The sequence below is a fragment of the Bombina bombina genome, chromosome 1 (genome assembly GCF_027579735.1).
Source record: "Bombina bombina isolate aBomBom1 chromosome 1, aBomBom1.pri, whole genome shotgun sequence".
NCBI lineage: Eukaryota > Metazoa > Chordata > Amphibia > Anura > Bombinatoridae > Bombina > Bombina bombina.
The window spans coordinates 62,280,378-62,300,011 of NC_069499.1; the positions used below are offsets into that span (position 1 = coordinate 62,280,378).

At 37.4% G+C, this 19,634-nt stretch overlaps 1 protein-coding gene across 1 annotated transcript in view; it reads left to right on the forward strand.

The window, feature by feature from the left end:
• LOC128653259 (uncharacterized) overlaps positions 1-19,634 on the forward strand; it is a 147,924-nt gene that overhangs the window by 110,551 nt on the left and 17,739 nt on the right. The window contains exon 3 of the mRNA XM_053706451.1: positions 13,002-13,098. Coding sequence (XP_053562426.1) covers positions 13,002-13,098 — 97 coding nt within the window. The remainder of the gene's footprint in view (positions 1-13,001; positions 13,099-19,634) is intronic.

Below are 19,634 nucleotides of genomic sequence, written 5' to 3' on the forward strand. Positions count from 1 at the left end.
GTGGCACCAGGGCCCAAGTGGTGGAGAGGACCCATAGCAGCCAGTCTATACATAGGTGTGTGGAGAATGTGTACAATCCTAATGCAGGGGAGCCTTTTAGAAGTGCAGGTTGCAGGTCTATCTATCCTCCATAATTATTATACAGCGTAGCATGTATATTATTACTATTACTTACTACTGAGTTCCCTTTTAGGGGACCCAAAACAATGTTTGCACCAGGGCCCTCTGTTGAGTTGGTCCAATACTTAAGGGTTATAATTGTCTGTCTGCCTTCTTTTGCTATTTGCATTTTTTTCACCATTATAATAGCGATTTCCTACTTTCTGCCGTACAATACTGTCCAAATACGGCTGCTTAAAAGGCTGTAGTGACATAGTTTGTGCCAAAACCGCTTTTATACCAAGGGTTTGTAAATAAATTTGGGACACTTGTAAGAATTGTTAACATCAGTGTTCAAAACCTAACTTACTTCCAGTGCTACAGAACAGCTGTAAGTTGCTAAGGCATTATTTGTTCCCTGAAAAAGGCCTTTGTTTATAAAATATTATTTTTCAATTTTTGCTTACCGTAAAGCTGTTTCTTTAACGTCGGGCAGTGGCGGCTGGTGACTTTTGAAGATGGGGGAGCACTAGCCCCGCCCCCTTTAGATGGCTCCGGCCATTTTATATATATATATACTGGGTACAAGAGTCCTGTCACTGGGGCAGTATAAGGATATATATATATATATATATATATATATATATATATAATGTTCAAAGAGAGCACTCTCACTTCCAAGACAAATGCCAGGGTGCCAGCAGGTAAATATATAAGTAAAGGAAGGCACTCTCTGGTCTTTTAGTGAATAGCTTTAATGAAAAAGTGTGACGTTTCGGGGACACACTCCCCTTCCTCAGACAAAAAAACACAATATACAACTGCAAATTTAAAACAATATAAGCCCCTCCCCCAGTGAGAAATTGCACCAAAAAGGTAACCATACATAGTGATTTTCAATAAACAAGAACTAGCTTGTTAATACCTTGTTTTTGTGTATTAAATACAACATCATCTGAGCTTTATACAAGCATGTATACTAACCTGTATACTATAAGTAACAGTGAAACACATTCTCAATCTAATGATGTTAAGTGCAAAACATATATAGCATAATCGTGTATATCACCTATGTGTCCCCTAACATACTTAATAGCTAGTGAACATAACAAATATAGTGCCTAGTATTTTATTGCATCATGTCAGCCATATGTATCAACGGACCACTTACGGTCCTTACCATAACATTGAGATACGTATTGCATATTATATTAGACTATTATATCCCTTCAGTTTAGGTAAAATCAAATCTACCTGTTATAATGCTGGAGAGGAGGTCAGATTACTATTTGTAAAAGCGCTGCCACATTGTCTCTAAGTGGCGTGCTGCTCGACGTCTCGTACTGACGTCATCTAAGGGGGACCTACCCCTACAGTGTAGTATGGTTGCTATGGCAACCGTTAACAAAAACATATACACTGAACAAGCCAGTGTCGGCTATGTAAACAGAAAGCACTGTCCGCATATTAAGTGAGCTTAGAGCTATATACTGGCCAAACTATTCATGATTAAAAAGCAGGTAACCGCAGTCAGGACCCATGGTCACAAAACTGTGAATGGTAAAAAAAACAACATCCAGAAACAAATAATAATAGAGGGGGAATCTACAGTAAGGTTTAACCAATTTTTTGGCAAAATTTATCTGGCGATATAGGGGCTGTGATCATAAAGGCTATCATCATATTCCAAAAGGTCTTATATTTTTACATGTGATTGTCTAAGTCACATACTTCCAACTTGGGCCAGACTGGATATATCCTCTGGCTCTGACTAATGTAATTGACCTAATCATTTCACAAGAAGACTGCTATTAATCAAGCCATGTGCTACAGATCATCTAACAAGCTATTATTTGCCAGGACCATCTGCTCGAAAACATGAAGCTTCCTTTTCCGGCTATTTCCTTTCCAAGCATCTCCCCTTCTATCTAAACCATAACAATATTGAACAGTCCAGACATTAGATGTGTGACTCCAGACTCACCACCCCAGCGACATTAGATGTGTGACTCCAGACTCACCACCATAGCGACATTAGATGTGTGACTCCTGAATCACTCACCACCCCAGCGACATTAGATGTTTGACTCGCAATGGCGACCCCCCGACTGCAGTAGTTACGCCCCTGCCTCCTCCCACACACACAGTCAGCTCTTAGTGTGCGAGTGTCAAGTGACAGCTGGCTCTCACTCGCACACTAAGAGCTGTGCGGTTAGGAAGGCTATGGGCTGGCCTGTACGTGGCGCTGCAGTCAATGCAGTTTTAAAGTGGAAAGTGCTTTTGCCTATACTTCTATCTATCGCATTTAACAATTTTAATGTTGTTTATTCAAAACTGCAGTGGAGCCTGGAGGATTTTTTATTTATTAAGCAAAAAAGGTTTAAATTTTTATTTCTCACTCTTTTTTTTGGGGGGGGGGGTTCACATGCTCAAGTGCTCCTATAGAGGAGCCTCCACTGACGTCGGGTAGTTTACAGTTTACCTGTGTAACGTTTTAGGGAATGGTGTTCTAAAACACATGCATGTGTGTTTGTGCACATGTGTTCATTTGTTTGTGTGGACGTGTATATATGTGTTTGTGCATGTATGTATTATTGTGCATGTATGTGTGAGTGTGCATGTGTACATATGGTTGCATGTATGTTTGTGCATTTGTATGTGTGTGAAAGTTCATTTCTATGTGTGTGTAGATGCATGTGAATATGAATATGGGTATGTGTATGAGTATGTTTATGTGCATTCACATGTTTGTATGTGTTTACTATATCAAGGAAAGCTGCACAATTAATTCTGAGAGTTATTATATTAACAATGATCAGTTAGACATTGCCTGAATTGTTTGTCTACCTTTGTCATTTATCTCATAAGTTGTCATCAATGTAAGCTACGGTACGTAGGTCTCATAAAACGGGACGTGAATTATTGCATTAGGGAACATTTATCAACTATTGCTATCCTCCACCCCTTTGGCTCAACACTTTACTAATGTCCATAACAGCAGTCTAAGCACTTTCAGTTGGAATATCATTGAAAGGGTGTTTAAACCTAAAAGAGGGAGGGACCTATGCCAAATACTAGCTAAGAGAGAGATTTACTGGATCTTTCACTTAAGAACTAGGGTCCCTGAGGGTCTGAATTCAAGATATGACCTTATAAATTACTGGGAGTAATAGTTTGTGGTCTATGTCCTAAATACAAATATGTGACCTCCATATATACATATAATTAAAACCTTGTCGAATACCCATTGTTCTGTATATGCATTATGCATTTTGCATTAATCAATTGTGTACATTTATTTATTGATTTATATCTTTTTGGAGTATATTAGTTTAACTATTTGTAAAGTATATTTGTCCTGTTCATTAAGAAAACCCCTGATGGCTGTTGCTAATTACAAATGTTTAACCAATAATCTTGAGCTTAAGCTGCAGGCGTGTTATTTTTCCACCAATAGAGTGATTTTTTACCTGTTTTAAGGATGTGTGAGACATAACCAATTATGGCTATGATTACGGCTCCTAGCCGAAACACGTAAGCCTGACAGTGCTGCGCTTGTATGTTTTGCTCTGTGCAGTGTGTATCTCTGATTTTAAATACTTGGAAATAAAAGCTACTTTTTAGAAGACCAGATTCTCTCCTTATTATTGCAGAGTTATTATCTTCTCAGTTTACTGTGTCCTGTAGCTACAGAGACCTGGGGTGGATGGAGAAAGGGACGTTCTATGCAAAATGTTATTCATATAAGTCACTCACAGCTTGCCAGAGTACTTTTTTGGCATCACTGCAATTGCTCAGTCAGGGTTAAACCCCACTGAGCCTCTAAACAGTAATTGTCTGTTGCCATGACAAATAGGGTACTGGCTCCTATTGGCCGGTGGGTATAGGGACCACTAAATGGGTCCAATCTAATTTCCATGACTAGTTCCTATCATTCCAGATTAGTCCAACTGCTGAATAATGGAGAATTTCATACCGTTTTTGGTTGCTGGACACCAACTCCACTTCACGTAATTCCCCAAATAAAATGTTAGTTAGTGGCTTGTGGGAGCAGCATTTATAGGTTATGGATGACAAACTCTAATCTAGACACTCAACTGTGCTTTGACCTGCAAGTCTGAGCTAAATCTCTGTCCACTACAGTGGAGCTGAATAACACTAATGTCTGGTAGACTAATCTCTAGACTCTCTTATACACCTGAAAGCTGCTGACTCTTCCTTCCTAGCAAGTGCCCTCCTCCTGCTCACAACCTACATATACACAAAATTATGTTTCTGTTTGTTGCACATTATAATTAGCTTATTGCTCGATTTGTTCCAAATTCACTTAAAGGGACACTCGAGTCAAAATAACCTTTTATGATTAGGATAGAGCAGCAGTTTTAAGACACTTTCCAATTTACTTCCATTATTAAATTTTGCACAGTCTTTTTATATTCACACTTTCTGGGGAACAAGATCCTACTGAGCATGTGTACAAGCTCACATGGTATACGTATACTAGTCTGTGATTGGCTGATGTCTGTCACATGATACAGGGGGCTGGAAAATGGGAGAACAAATTAATTTGTCAGAAAACAATCTACAGCTTATTTCAAATTCAGAGTAAGTGTTATTGCATTGACTTTTTATTATGCACTTGTTAATTATGTTATTCCACTTTAGAAACTGCAAGCGCATAAGAAAAAAAAAAAGTTAAATCTCCAGTAAAAGTCTAACCCGCCTCCCAAAAATAAACCCAACACGTAAAAACTCCTTTATCCGCAATCCCCCCACATCGCAACTAATAATAAAAGTATTAACCCCTAATCCGCAATTCACCCACATCGCAATCTACCTAATAAATGCATTAACCCCTAATCCGCCATTCACCCAAATCACAAACTACCTAATAAATGTAATAACCCCTAAACCGCCAAACCTCCACATCACAATCAATCTATTAACTCCTAAATCACTAACCCCCCACAACGCAAATAACTAATTTATTTACTAAGCCACCTAACACCCCCTAAAATAACCCCCCAAATGTCATAAAATACTAAATTACAATTAAAATAAAAAATCCTAACAGTACTTAAAAAAAACCAAAAAACTAAGATTAAATTAAATTATTCTAAAATTACAAAAATTAAAAAAGTCTAACATTACAGAAAATAATAAACCAAATTATCAAAAATTAAAAAAATAAACCTTAAACCTGATTTGAATAGCCAATAGGATTTCAGTAGCTCTTATCCTATTGGTTGATTTGAAGATTCAAATCAGCTAATAGGAATACAAGGTATGCCATATTTAAACATGTAACTTGAATTCAATATTCAGTGTATGGCGGTGATCGCACGAAGAGTATCCTCCACGCTCCATGGCTCCATGGTCACCGGTCTTCAGTTCCGCAGTCGCTGGCCTTCAGTTCAGCGGTTCTGGATGAAGATAGAAGAGGTTGCCGTGATAGAGGAAAATGTCGCCGTTTGGAAGAAGACTTCACTGCCGGACTTCAGGAACCGTGATTACCTAAATAAAAAGAGAGAAGCGCTCAACCTGGGAACAAACAATAGAATAATAACTTGTTCTATGGCTAGTTACCACCCAAGAAGCAGCCTCTTTTTGCTCAACATGTGCCTTTCACAGAGAAGAACTTTCCTGAAGCATATCAGTCTGATCCTGACTTAATAGTACAGTCCAGCCCCAAAATACCAGGCAATCCCTCTCTGAACGAGAGAAACAGCAATACTCCAGACGTACGTTTTGGCCTATTGTGGGCCTCGTCAGTGAGGTGCAGCCATATCCCTCTAGGCACACTGAGCAACAGGGTCCACGTCTGGATTCCCGCAAAACACTTAGTGAGACTTCCCTAAGTGTCATAATTTGCATAAATAAAAAGAGAGAAGCGCTCAACCTGGGATTTAGGAGTTAATAGCTTAATTAGGTTAATTGTGTTGTGGGGGATTGGCGGTTTAGAGGTTAATAGATTTATTAGGTTTATTGTGTTGTGGGGGTTCGGCAAATTAGGGGTTAATATACTTTATTAGGTAGTTTGCGATGTGGGTGAATGGTGGATTATAGGTTAATAGTTTAATTAGGCATATTGCGATGTGGGGGTTGGTGGATTAGGGGTTAATATACTTTATTAGGTAGTTTGCGATGTGGGTGAATGGTGGATTAGTAGTTAATAGTTTAATTAGGCATATTGCGATGTGGGGGTTGGTGGATTAGGGGTTAATATACTTTATTAGGTAGTTTGCGATGTGGGTGAATGGTGGATTAGGGGTTAATAGTTTAATTAGGCATATTGCGATGTGGGGGTTGGCGGATTAGGGGTTAATATACTTTATTAGTTATTGGTGGGGGATTGCAGTTGACAGGTAGATATTGCGCATGCGTTAGGCGTTAGTTTATATTTTCAGGGATTTACGGTGTTTACATTTTCACCACAAGGCTTGCTGCGCCTGCCTATGTGTGGTGAGGTGAAAATGGAGTAAACTTTCTCCGTTTTCACCTCGTTAGTCCTTGTGCTGAATATGTGAAACCGATTTGCGACGCGGTTCTATATTAGTTTATGGGAGTAAAAATAGCGGGCGACTGGGGAAATATACCTGCCGCATTTATATGCGGCACCATATATGTGATAGCAAAACCTGACTAAACACCGGCGTCGCCGGCTTTTGTGGGCGACGCCGCATATGTAATCTCGCCCATAGTCTGTGTATTCATGCACATGCTCAGTAGGAGCTGGTGCCTCAGAAAGTGTGCATATAAAAAGATTGTGCAAATCTAGTTAATGGAATTGAATTGGAAAGTTTTTTTAAATGATGTGCTCTTTCTGAATAATGAAAGTTGTTTGACTTTAGTGTTCCTTTCATAACAAGGCAGACGTGTGTGTATAAGCCATGTGTTTATGATCTTACTGAATGCTTGGCGGGATACATTGCAATGTCATTAGGGGTAGAATAACAATGTCCTTAGGGGTAGAATATATCTACTGAAGAACATTTCATATGTTTACTGGCTAAATAAATCAGTAGTGCTTATTGCTTACAATGTGTTAATCATTACTCATCATGATTTATTACATACAACACCCCAACCCTGCAACTAGAATATTTTGACATTTAATATCTGTTTTGTAGCAATAACTATTTTAGCATTTAAATATTTCCTAAAGTTTAAAGTGACAGTATACTCCAGATTTTTTATTGTTGAAAAAGATAGATAATCCCATTCCCCAGTTTTGCATAACCAACAGTTCAATTTATACTCTTTGTACCTCTATGATTACCTTGTATCTAAACCTCTTCAGACTGCCTCCTTGTTTCAGTTCTTTTGACAGACTTGCATTTTAGCCAGTAAGTACAGAATTCTAGGTAACTCCACAGGAGTGAGCACGTTAGCTATATGGCACACATGAACTAGCACTGTCTAGCTGTGAAAACTGTCAACATGCACTGAGATAAGAGGCAGCCTTCAAGGTCTTAGAAAATATCATATCTAGGTTCAGCTTTGTCACAAAGAATACCAAGAGAACAAAGCAAATTTGATGATAAATTAAATTGGAAAGTTGTTTAAAATTGCATGCCCTATCTGAATCATTAAAGTTTAATTTTGACTAGACTGTCCCTTTAATAGTTACTTAATATTTTCTCTTTATTTAATTTAGCCTTTAAATAGTTCCTTAAAAATTACTAAACTAATGGTTTCTATAAAATAACTCAACATGAATAATGTTATGTTTTTCTTTTTATATTTGAGTCATATTACATTATTGTAGTTTAAAATGTGAAGAAAGCCTCCTCTGTAGTGGCAGAAGCACAAAGTCTTAGCCCTTTATAACAATTCTGGACAGAAAACGGATCTATACCCAAACTATTGCACTTTTTTAAAAACCTAAAATGTATTAAAAACTGTATATATATATTTTTTTAAAACAATGTTAAATCTACAATAAAACATCTGAAATAAATATGAAAAACACCATTATATCGAATAGTGCTGTTTTATTCATATTTCTTAGATACATTAGGAGTGCTGAAACATGGTTATCAGGATACAGATAGATACAGTAAATGTGTCACTCAAGTGTCTGTAAATGCATAAGATATTTTATTTAAGCCATCGTTTACTTATAATACTTTTTATTTTCATGTAATATGTCGAGAAACTTAGAAATAGCTTCCATTGCTGTTGTAAACTGATTGTAAAAAAATATCACCATTAAAGTCTGAAATTTTTTTTTTATTGTTTTATTAAAAGACAATAATCACTTCTCATTTTGTGTAAAAATTGTTTTTTTGTTTTTTTTTGTCCCACAGTCAAAAACAAAACAAATAAAAACAAATTCAGTAACCTGTAAATATTGCAAATTTACCACATTTTTAAAACCTAGGGGCGCGATCACATGTTGCATATTTTTCAGCGCAACTGCTGAAAGCCACGTCGCCCATAATGAGTTCACCTCGCATATCCGGTGAATAATATAACATACGCCACAATATAATATACTGACGTAAGTCGGAAAAACTGGCGAGGTTCAGAAATGTTCGTAACTACATATGTCTGGTGTCATCAGTAACTTGTGCCAATTTATTGCACGTGTAACTAAAAAATAAAGAGTACATTTTATGTTATGTTAAAATCACATGTAAAAATCGAATCTGAAATAAATTAACCCCTTAATGACAACTGACGTACCAGGTACGTCATGCATTAACAATCAGTTAATGACAATGGACGTACCTGGTACGTCAGTTGTCTAACAGAGTGCTGGAAGTGATCACAATCACTTCCAGCAGCTCTGAGGGTATTGCAGTGATGCCTCGATATGGAGGCATCCTGCAATACCCCTTTACAAGACTCCGATGCAGAGAGAGCCACTCTGTGGCCCTCTCTGCACCGGTAGTGATGGTGCCGATGGTGCCTCTGACCGGTGGGAGGAGGGAGCGTGTGCGCGCGCGTGCACGATGCGCGCGCACGTGCACGGGTGTGCGTGTGGGCGCGCGTGCATGCGTGTGCACGTGCACATGCGCACATTAGCCACACTGACACCAATGAAAAAATAAGGGGAAAAAAAGTTATTTTATTTTTTTTATATTTAAAAGGATCTGTGAGGGGGAGGGGGTGGGGGTATTGTGGGGGGGGGGGCTGCTACACTACAGAAATAAATAAACAAAAATAACAGTTATAAATACAATTAAAATAAGTTTGGTTTGTGGGGCCAAACTGGGTACTGGCAGACAGCTGCCAGTACCCAAGATGGCGGTAATTAGGTAGGGGAGAGGGTTAGAGAGCTGGAGGGGGGGATCAGGGAGGTTGGTGCTAAGGCAGGGGTCCATCACAACTAAAATATTTTATAATTTTTATTTAAAAAAAAAAAAAACTCTTTTATTTAGTACTGGCAGACTTTCTGCCAGTACTTAAGATGGCGGTAACAATTGAGGGGTGGGGGAGGGAAGAGAGCTATTTGGGAGGGATCAGGGGGTGGGATGTGTCAGGTGGGAGGCTGATCTCTAAAATTAACCCTGCAAGCTCCCTACAAGCTACCTAATTTAACCCCTTCACTGCTGGGCATAATTCACGTGTTGTGCATCAGCATTTAGCGGCCTTCTAATTACCAAAAAGCAACGCCAAAGCCATATAAATCTGCTATTTCTGAACAAAGGGGATCCCAGAGAAGCTTTTACAACAATTTCAGCCATAATTGCACAAGCTGTTTGTAAATAATTTCAGTGAGAAACCTAAAATTGTGAAAAATGTAAAGTTTTTTTTTTTTATTTGCTCGCATTTGGCGGTGAAATGGTGGCATAAAATATACCAAAATGGGCCTAGATCAATACTTGGGGTTGTCTACTACACTACACTAAAGCTAAAATTAACCCTACAAGCTCCCTACAAGCTCCCTAATTAACCCCTTCACTCCTGGGCATAAAACATGTGTGGTGCGCAGCGGCATTTAGCAGCCTTCTAATTACCAAAAAGCAACCACAAAGCCATATAAGTCTGTTATTTCTGAAAAAGGGGATCCCAGAGAAGCATTTACAACCATTTGTGCCATAATTGCAGAAGCTGTTTGTAAATAATTTCAGTGGGAAACCTAAAGTTTGTGACAAAATTTGTGAAAAAGTGAACTTTTTTTTTTTTTTATCGCATTTGGCGGTGAAATGGTGGCATGAAATATACCAAAATGGGCCTAGATCAATACTTTGGGATGTCTTCTAAAACAAAATATATACATGTCAAGGGATATTCAGATATTCCTGACAGATATCAGGGTTCCAAAGTAACTAGCGCTAATTTTGAAAAAAAGTGGTTTGGAAATAGCAAAGTGCTACTTGTATTTATTGCCCCATAAATTGCAAAAAAAGCAAAGAACATGTAAACATTGGGTATTTCTAAACTCAGGACAAAATTTATAAACTATTTAGCATGGGTGTTTTTTGGTGATTGTAGATGTGTAACAGATTTTGGGGGTCAAAGTTAGAAAAAGTGTGTTTTTTCCATTTTTTCCTCATATTTTATCATTTTTTTTTTAGTAAATTATAAGATATGATGAAAATAATGGTATCTTTAGAAAGTCCATTTAATGACGAGAAAAACGGTATATAATATGTGTGGGTACAGTAAACGAGTAAGAGGAAAATTACAGCTAAACGCAAACACTGCAGAAATGTAAAAATAGCCATTGTCATTAAGGGTAAGAAAATTGAAAAATGGTCCGGTCATTAAGGGGTTAATAAACTGACACATCAAGACGGCATTCAAATCCCCTAAACCTCCATCTACCCACATTGCAATCACTAATAAAATGTATTACCCCCAAACCGCCATCCCCTCACAACGCATAGTACATTATAAACTTATTATCCCCTAAACCACCACCCCCCTAACCCCTAAACCACCATCCCCCACAACGCAAAGTACATAATAAACCTATTTACCCCTAAACCCTCATCTCCCACAACGCAAAGTATTAAACTAACCCCAATTAAAATACACAAAAATACAATTAAAAAGATACTACTTTAAAAAAAAAAAACACAAAAAAACCCATACATTATCAAAATAAACCTAACATTACAGAAAATAATAAAATCCTAACATTACAGAAAATAATAAATTATAACATTACCAATAAAATAAAAAATCTACCATTACCAAAAAATAAACACTAAAATTAAAAAAAAAGAAAAAGCTACCATTACAAAAAAAAAAAATTACCCAAAAAAATATTATTCCTATTCTAATACCCCCGTTAAAAAAAACCTAATCTAAAAATTAACTACCAATAGCCCTTAAAAGGGCCTTTTGTAGGGCATTGCCCTGAAGTTAACAGCTCATTTGCCAAAAAAAAGAATGAAATTACCCCCAAACATTTACAACCCCCCCAACCCCCAAATTAATAATAACCTAAGTAAAAAACTCTTTTCTGAGGCACCAGCATCTGCTGAGCATGTGAAAGAGTTCACAGTATACAGTATATGTAAATGCATTTTGTGATTGGCTGATGGCTGTCATATGACACAGGGGAAGGGGAGATGGAAGTAACTTTGCAAATTGTGAGAAAAAAAATAACTACTCATTTAAAATGCAGACTATCTATAATTGCATTGTCTTTATATTATTCATTTGTGGACTATGCAATTCTACTGTATTTAATGGTCCTAAAGGGATATGAAACCCAAAAGGTTTTTTTTTTTTTTATTCCTACAGAGCATACAATTTTAATGATCAAATTTGCTTTGTTCCCAAGGTATTCTGTGTTAAAGAGATACCTAGGTAGGCATCTGGAGCACTACATAGCAGGAAATAGTGCTGCCCTCCAGTGCTCTTGCACATTCGTGCCAAACCGCTGCCCTATAGTGCACCAGAAATTGGACGGTTCCTAAGCATACATCCCTGTTTTTCAACAAAAGATACCTAAAGAACAAAGACACAATTGATAACAGATGTAAATTAGAAAGTTGTTTAAAATCACATGCTCTATCTGAATCATGAAAGAAAAATTGGGTTTCATATAATTCAAATGACCCTTTAAAACAATCCAAATATTTACTAAATGGCCTAACAGACACGGTTTATCACATTCTCTTATGATGACATCTTCTAGAGATGATTTAAAGGGACATATTATTGAAATGTGTTCTCTCATGCATATGCAGGAGCAGTTGTTAAACATATTAAAAAAAAGTTTGTTGTATGAAAAAGATTTTGTAAAAGCTGATTAAATTTAAAGGGACAGACAAGTCCAAGAAAACTTTCACGATTCAAATAGGGCATATAATAAACAACTTTTTTATTTACTTTTATCACCAATTTTGCTTTGTTCTCTTGGTATTCTTAGTTGAAAGCTAAACCTAGGAGGTTCGTATGCTAATTTCTTAGACCTTGAAGGCCGCTTCTAATTTTGACAGTTTTTCACCACTAGAGGGCATTCGTTCATGTGTTTCATATAGATAACATAGCTCACGCATGTGAATTTACCTAGGAGTGAGCACTGATTAGCTAAAATGCAAGTCTCTCAAAAGAACTGAAAAAAGGGGGCAGTTTGCAGAGGCTTAGATACAAGATAATCACAGAGATAAAAAGTATATTATTATAACTGTGTTGGTTATGCAAAACTAGGGAATGGGTAATAAAGGCATTATCTATATTTTTAAACAACAACATTTCTGGTGTTGACGTCCCTTTAAAGTTAAACTATGTGCCTTTGGGTTCTGGGACTTTATGGTTCATTGGCTGATAGGGAGAACTCTCATAAAAAAGTTGATTTATTCAGCACAATGTACTGTAAAACATTTTGAAACATTCTCTTTTGTATGAAACAAAAACTGAGTATCATGTACCTTTAATATCAGTAGTTTACATTGCACTGTGTATTAAAATATTATTTATTATTTAATCACATCTAGGCAACTTGCGTACCAGCACGAGACAGAAGACTTTGACCATTTGCTGTTTAAAAAATGGTTTGAGAACACTGGAGAAAAGATAATACATACTGGAAAGGTAAAACAAAACTATATATTTCGATCATATTTCTGGTTACTATTTACTAGTTTAATAGTTACAGTAGTTTTAATAGTTTAAAACTTTTTGTTCACTTCCTTAAAGGGACATTAAACAATCTGAGATAGTAATATAAAATAGTAATATAAAATGATAAATCATATATATATATATATATATATATATATATATATATCTCTGAAATATACTTTCATTATCTATTTTGTCCCCCTTTCCTATAATTCCATTCTGAAATTGTGAGTTTTCAGTTCCTGTTAGAAATGGAAGTGCAGAACACAGTTATTTTCCACACAGCCATTGGCTGCACACTCTAGTGACCTATTTATAGCTGTCCCTAATTGTCTACAGCAGAAAATGTAGCCTAAGTTACAACATGGCAGCTCCGATTTGCCTAGATTACGAGTTTTGCGTTACGATACGGCTATTACCGCTAAAAATTGGCCATTGCGCTAGAATGGCCGGTAATGTATATTATGAGTCGCGGTGGTATAGCTATATCGCAAGTATTTTAGCCTGTAATGCAACGTACATTCCGCACTCAAAGAAATGACGTTTGAGTGCAGGATTTTTCATAGCGCCGTATTACAGGTTGTGCGGTCCGACTAAAATGTTTGCGTTACAGCCCATACCGACATAATACATACCGCCATCTGAGACCAGTAGTTATGGATTTTACAAAACAAAAATGTTTCCCAAAACTCATAACTAAAATGTTACAAAGTACACTAACACCCATAAACTAAAACAACCTGGTGATAATAACGTGTCACCACTCCAGGGGGCGCAATACACCAGAATGATAATACAAAATATATTATGGCATATAATAAGTGAACAGTGGTAGGGCCTTGAATTGAGCCAAATATAGGAAAACCAATAATTCTAACACATAAAGAAGTTCTTATCTCATAAGTCCATACGGATAATCGAAGCAATTTGCTCTGTCCTTTCATCGATCTCCAGAGTGTTCTTAGGTCCCCACTGCCGGCTGCTCCTTCCCCATCAGATAGATGGAAGATTAGACAATTCTGTGGGACACACAAGAAAGAAGGGCGCCTCCTAGTGTAATATGATTTACACAATCCACGATCATACAAGAATGTAAGACAGGTGCTCACAATGGCCGCAGCACCCACTTGCGCTTAGTCTCGCCTACTGGGATCTCTGTGTCCCAGCTCACTGCTCCTTGGATCCTGCACACCTCTGTATGGGGCGCCTCCCCAGGGTAAAAACTCAGGCTCTCAGTCAGGTGAAAGTATAAAATCCACTTTTAATAAAATTCAGTATAAAAACATAGGGTACAACAATCACCACTATGTAATAAAAGGTTGCAACGCGTTTCTCAGCTCACACGCTGTTTTATCGGGCATATAGAACCTAACTGAGAGCTCTAAACGTTAAACTAAACACCCATAAACTACCTATTAACCCCTAAACCGCATCACAAATACTTTAAACCTATTAACCCCTAATATGCCGCCCACCCACATCGCAACTATTAAATAATCCTATTAACCCCTAATCCGCCGCCCACCCACATCACCAACACTATATAAACCTATTAACCTCTAATCCGCCGCCCACCCACATCGCCAACACTAAATAAATCTAGTAACCCCTAATCCGCCGCTCTCCGACATCGCCGACACTAAATAAACCTATTAACCTCTAAACTGCCAGCCCCCCTCATCGTAACTAATAAACTAAACCTATGAACCCCTATACCACCGGCCCCCCACATCTCAAACACTAAATTAAACTATTAATCCCTAAACCTAACACCCACCTAAATTTAAAAAAGTTACCATATAACTATCTTAAAATAAATAAAAAATTACCTGTGAAATAAAAAAAAACTAAGATTAAACTATAAATTAACCTAACATAACTATTCTAATAAAATAAAAAACTACCAATTAAAATTTTTAAATTACAATTTTAAAAAAACCTAACACTATGGAAAAAACAATATAAAAAAAATCTAACATTACAAAAAAAACACACAAAAATTAAGAAAAATAAAAAAACTCTAAGCTTACAAAAAATAATAAACGAAATTATCAAAAATAAAAACAATTACACCTAATCTAATAGCCCTATAAAAATAAAAAAAGCCACCCCAAAATAAAAACACCCCTAGCCTACAATAAACTACCAATAGTCCTTAAAAGGGCCTTTTGTAGGGCATTGCCCTAAATTAAACAGCTCTTTTACCTAGAAAAAAATACAAAGTCTTCCCAACCGTAAAACTCCCCACCCAACGAACCCCCCAAAATAAAAAACCTAAGTCTAAATAAAACCTAAGCTACCCATTGCCCCTAGAGGGGCATTTGTATGGGCATTGCCCTTAAAACGGCATTCAGCTCTTTTACAGTGCCCAAAAACCCCTAATCTAAATTAAAAAAAAAACTTAGGTGATTGTTTGATACATGTTATGGGTAAAGTCAGATATTGGGTAATCCTAGGATTACACAAGTGCTGGATCCATGTGGCTGTGGGTAATGCCCGATGTAAGATCATAAATCCTCTCAGAGTGCATGCACTTCGAGTCACTGCACCAAACATATATATGATGCACTGTAATTCCCCCATCTTCAGTATCTCTTTTGCCTCCGCCTTGGATGGGGGAATTACAGTACATCGGACTTTACCCACAGCCACTTGGGTAATGTCCATTTGCCCGTAACATAGACACTAAAACTTTACACTTATTTTGTCAATATTTAAACAGCTAATGAAACTTTAAAAAATACGTCTACATGCGATTCTCTGACTAATCTTTTCTTTGACTGCATCATTCTATCTAGCATTTATTTAGTGTTTAATGTCCCTTTAACAAGACATGGAAGTAAAAATTAAACGTTGATTATTCAGATAGAGTGTCCCGAAAAAGGAGAGCATATGCTCAAGAGTTTGCACGTGTCAGGAAATCTGTATGTGAAACTTTGTTACAAGCAAACATAGCTGCCATATAGGGCAAAAGATACGTCCTTGCTCCTGAGCCTACCTCAGTATGCTGTCATGGAAAGCAGCTAAGTTTCAACAGGGGCATACAACACAACATGTGAATGCCTTAAAGGGACATGAAACCTAAATTTTATCTTTCATGATTTAGAAAGAGCATGCCATTTTATACAACTTTCTAATTTACTTCTATTATCTAATTTGTTTTATTCTATTGATATTCTGTGCTGAAAAGCATATCTAGATAGGCTCAGTAGCTGCTGAATGGTGGCTGCACATAGATGCCTTGTGTGATTGGCTCACATATGTGCATTGCTATTTCTTCAACAAAGGATATCTAAAAAATGGAGCAAATTAGATATTAGAAGTAAATTGGAATGTTGTTTAAAATTGTATTCTCTACCTAAATCATAAAAGAAAATTTTTGGGTTTAGTGTCCCTTTAAGAAGGCCTTTGTCAGCTTCTGATCATTACTGTAACAAGTGCTGGATCCATGCAGCTGTAAGCAATAGCAGCATACAAGTGTCAGTGACTTCATGTGCAGCCTCATGCTCACTGCTTTATGTCCTCGGAATCATTTTGTGCTCACTTGACGCTTTTAAAAGGTGATTTTCTAGTTTGCCATTTCTTGTTTTTATCATTCCATTTGTTTTTCTGTACTTCAGCTGATCCAATTACAATACAACGCATTCAAATTTATAACAAGAATACTTGGGCTAAGCCAAAGTAGAGCAAGAAAGCTATTCCTGTTGTTGTTAACAATGGTGACAATAAGCTGATGCCCTTCTTTTTCTATTAATCATTTCCTATAATTGTTTAACACCAAATGAACATTCTAATAGTAGAATAACTGTCAGCTGTGACGGGTTCGGATCATATTATATTTATATTAATATCTAAAGTAAATGAAAGTCCTTGTATGATGTTGCATTTATTTTCTCATTATACAAATATAAATTAAATTGGGTTGTACTGTGCAGCATATCTGGGTTGTAGACAGTGGCATATTTAGGTTTTGTGCTGCCCTAGGCACTCAAAATTCTGCCTGGTCAGGGTATTGTTCACCAGGACTTGATTGTATATATAAAAAGTTTGTTTGAAAAAATATATATATATAAATTTGAATCATAAAACTTCAAAATTAACTTTCATCCTGTCCCTTTAATGGCAAAACAGACATAAAAGTTAAGATAATATAAAGATGTTAACAACTACTGATATTTTTTATGAATATTTTTAATAATATTTAAACTCTTTTTGCAAATTTTAATGGAGCTTGTTCTTTTTATGTTTTCATTTTATGGGAGTGGAAATTTCCACAGGCAGAGTTGCTTTTAAAGCAAAGCATTACATTTATTTTTTTTATAAAGCCAGTATCTATTGAAAACTTTAATTTACTGGCATTACTTACTGTTATGTTCCTTTGAGTTACTGAACATAAACACTCCACAATATCAGGGCAGTCACTGCTGAGATATCCCTGGGACTTCAATTAGCTTCTTGTATAACAAAGAGGACCTCAAAGGATCAACCTAATTTCTTATCCTAACCCCAGCACTAATCCTAAACTAAATATACTGCCAGGCTGGAGCCCAAGCTCAGTTCAGTAAATGTATTTTTTAGGTGGTAGGAGTAGGCACAGGGATGAAACAGGAAGTCTTAAAGGGACATAATACTCATATGCTAAATCACTTGAAACTGATGCAGTATAACTGTAAAAAGCTGACAGGAAAATATCACCTGAGCATCTCTATATAAAAAAGGAAGATATTTTACCTCACAATCTCCTCAGCTCAGCAGAGTAAGTTCTGTGTAAAAAGTTATACTTCACCTGCTCCCAGCTGCAGGTAAAAAAAAAAAGAAGAAATGAACAGCAGCCAATCAGCATCAGCAGTGCTGAGGTCATGAACTCTTACTGTGATCTCATGAGATTTGACTTAACTGTCATGAGATTTCATAGTAAGCTTCCTTTACCTGATTGGTGAAATAACATGAGAGTGCATGATGCTCATCCTTTCAGCTGTCCTAGGACAGATATACTAAAATGCTGCTTAGAAATCCTGTACAATGGGAGGTGGCTACTGAGGAACTTTTGAGGTAAAATATCTTTCTTTTTTACATAGAGATGTTCAGGAGATATTTTCTAGTCAGCTTTTTACAGCTATACTGCATCACTTTCAAGTGTTTAAACATTTGGGTATTATGGCCCTTTAAGCCTACCTTTTCCCTTCTTGTAAGTCTAAGCCGATGAAGTCACGTGACACATGTCACTTAGCAACAATAATAAACTAATCCTGCGCACAAGGATGGGAAGGAAAATCGCGGCCCTAACATTTATTTGCGCGCTGCAGCAGAGCGGGCTGTGTGGCTTTATGAGTTTGGCCACGCGACACAGAATATGGAAATTGTAGAATAGCAGCTAGGGATTGCACTACACGGCAGGTACTCTAGTGCCGTGTGGCTTAACAAACTGGGCTTTGTCCATCTACACTAGTTGGACAAAGCCCACTTTTTTAATCCACACAGCACCAGAGTACCTGCCGTATAGTGCAATCCCCAGCTGCTCTTCTACAATTTCCATATTCTGTGTTGCGTGGTCAAACTCATAATGTCCATAGTGAGCTGAGCTAACACTGAAGTCTGATCTCCATGTGCTGGACCATGGAAGACTGGAAGTAATATTTTCCTGGCTAGGGGGCTGACTTGAAATTAATGCTACAGCTACCCAGCAGTAGCCAATGATGAACTTTTTGGAGCTGTGGCAGACCCAGTGCCCTGCTGCCCTGACCCTACCTGAAGTTAGATCAGCCGACCAGGTCAGCCACCGCTCCACCGATTCCACTGTCGTCTCCACTGTAGCTGCTCCACGTCACTGGCACTACTTCTTCTTAGAGTTCTGGCCTGGGAGATCACATGCGTTACTCCCTCCATCTATGTGCGGCTGCTTCTCAACAGAGTCTCAGACAGGAAGGCGGGCGGCAGATCAAAAATGTCACCTGACCTGCTTTTTGCCGCAGGTCAATATATAGATATATATATATATTTTTTAATCCATGCCCAAATATTCAGTCACTGCAAATGGACAAATGCCGCCCCCATAAATCTGTCGCTCTAGGCACCGGCCTTGTTGCATTAATACAACCCTGGTTGTAGGTATAACATATAAGCTCTAATGAGATCAGGGGTTTTTAAACCTCGGTCTCTACACAATGTGCTGGATTACAAATGGAGCACAAAATGTTAGTGCTTTTGTGCGCTAACATCACTGGAGTGTAGTTAATAGAGAGATTTTTTTTCTGGCCAGTTATATTTTAGTGCTTGAGCGATAGTCTAGGACACACTAATATCTGTGTGTTTTGTTATGCAAACTATCAAACAATAATTTTGGTTGCACCCGAGTGCAAATTAACACCTAACTCACCACTTGTAACACGATTGAGTTTCAGGGGCATATTTATCAAGCTCTGTATGGAGATTGAGGCCCCTTTGTTCCGGCAAGCCTTCAGGCTCACTGGAAACAGAAGTTATGAAGCAGGGGGCGGCATTGCACC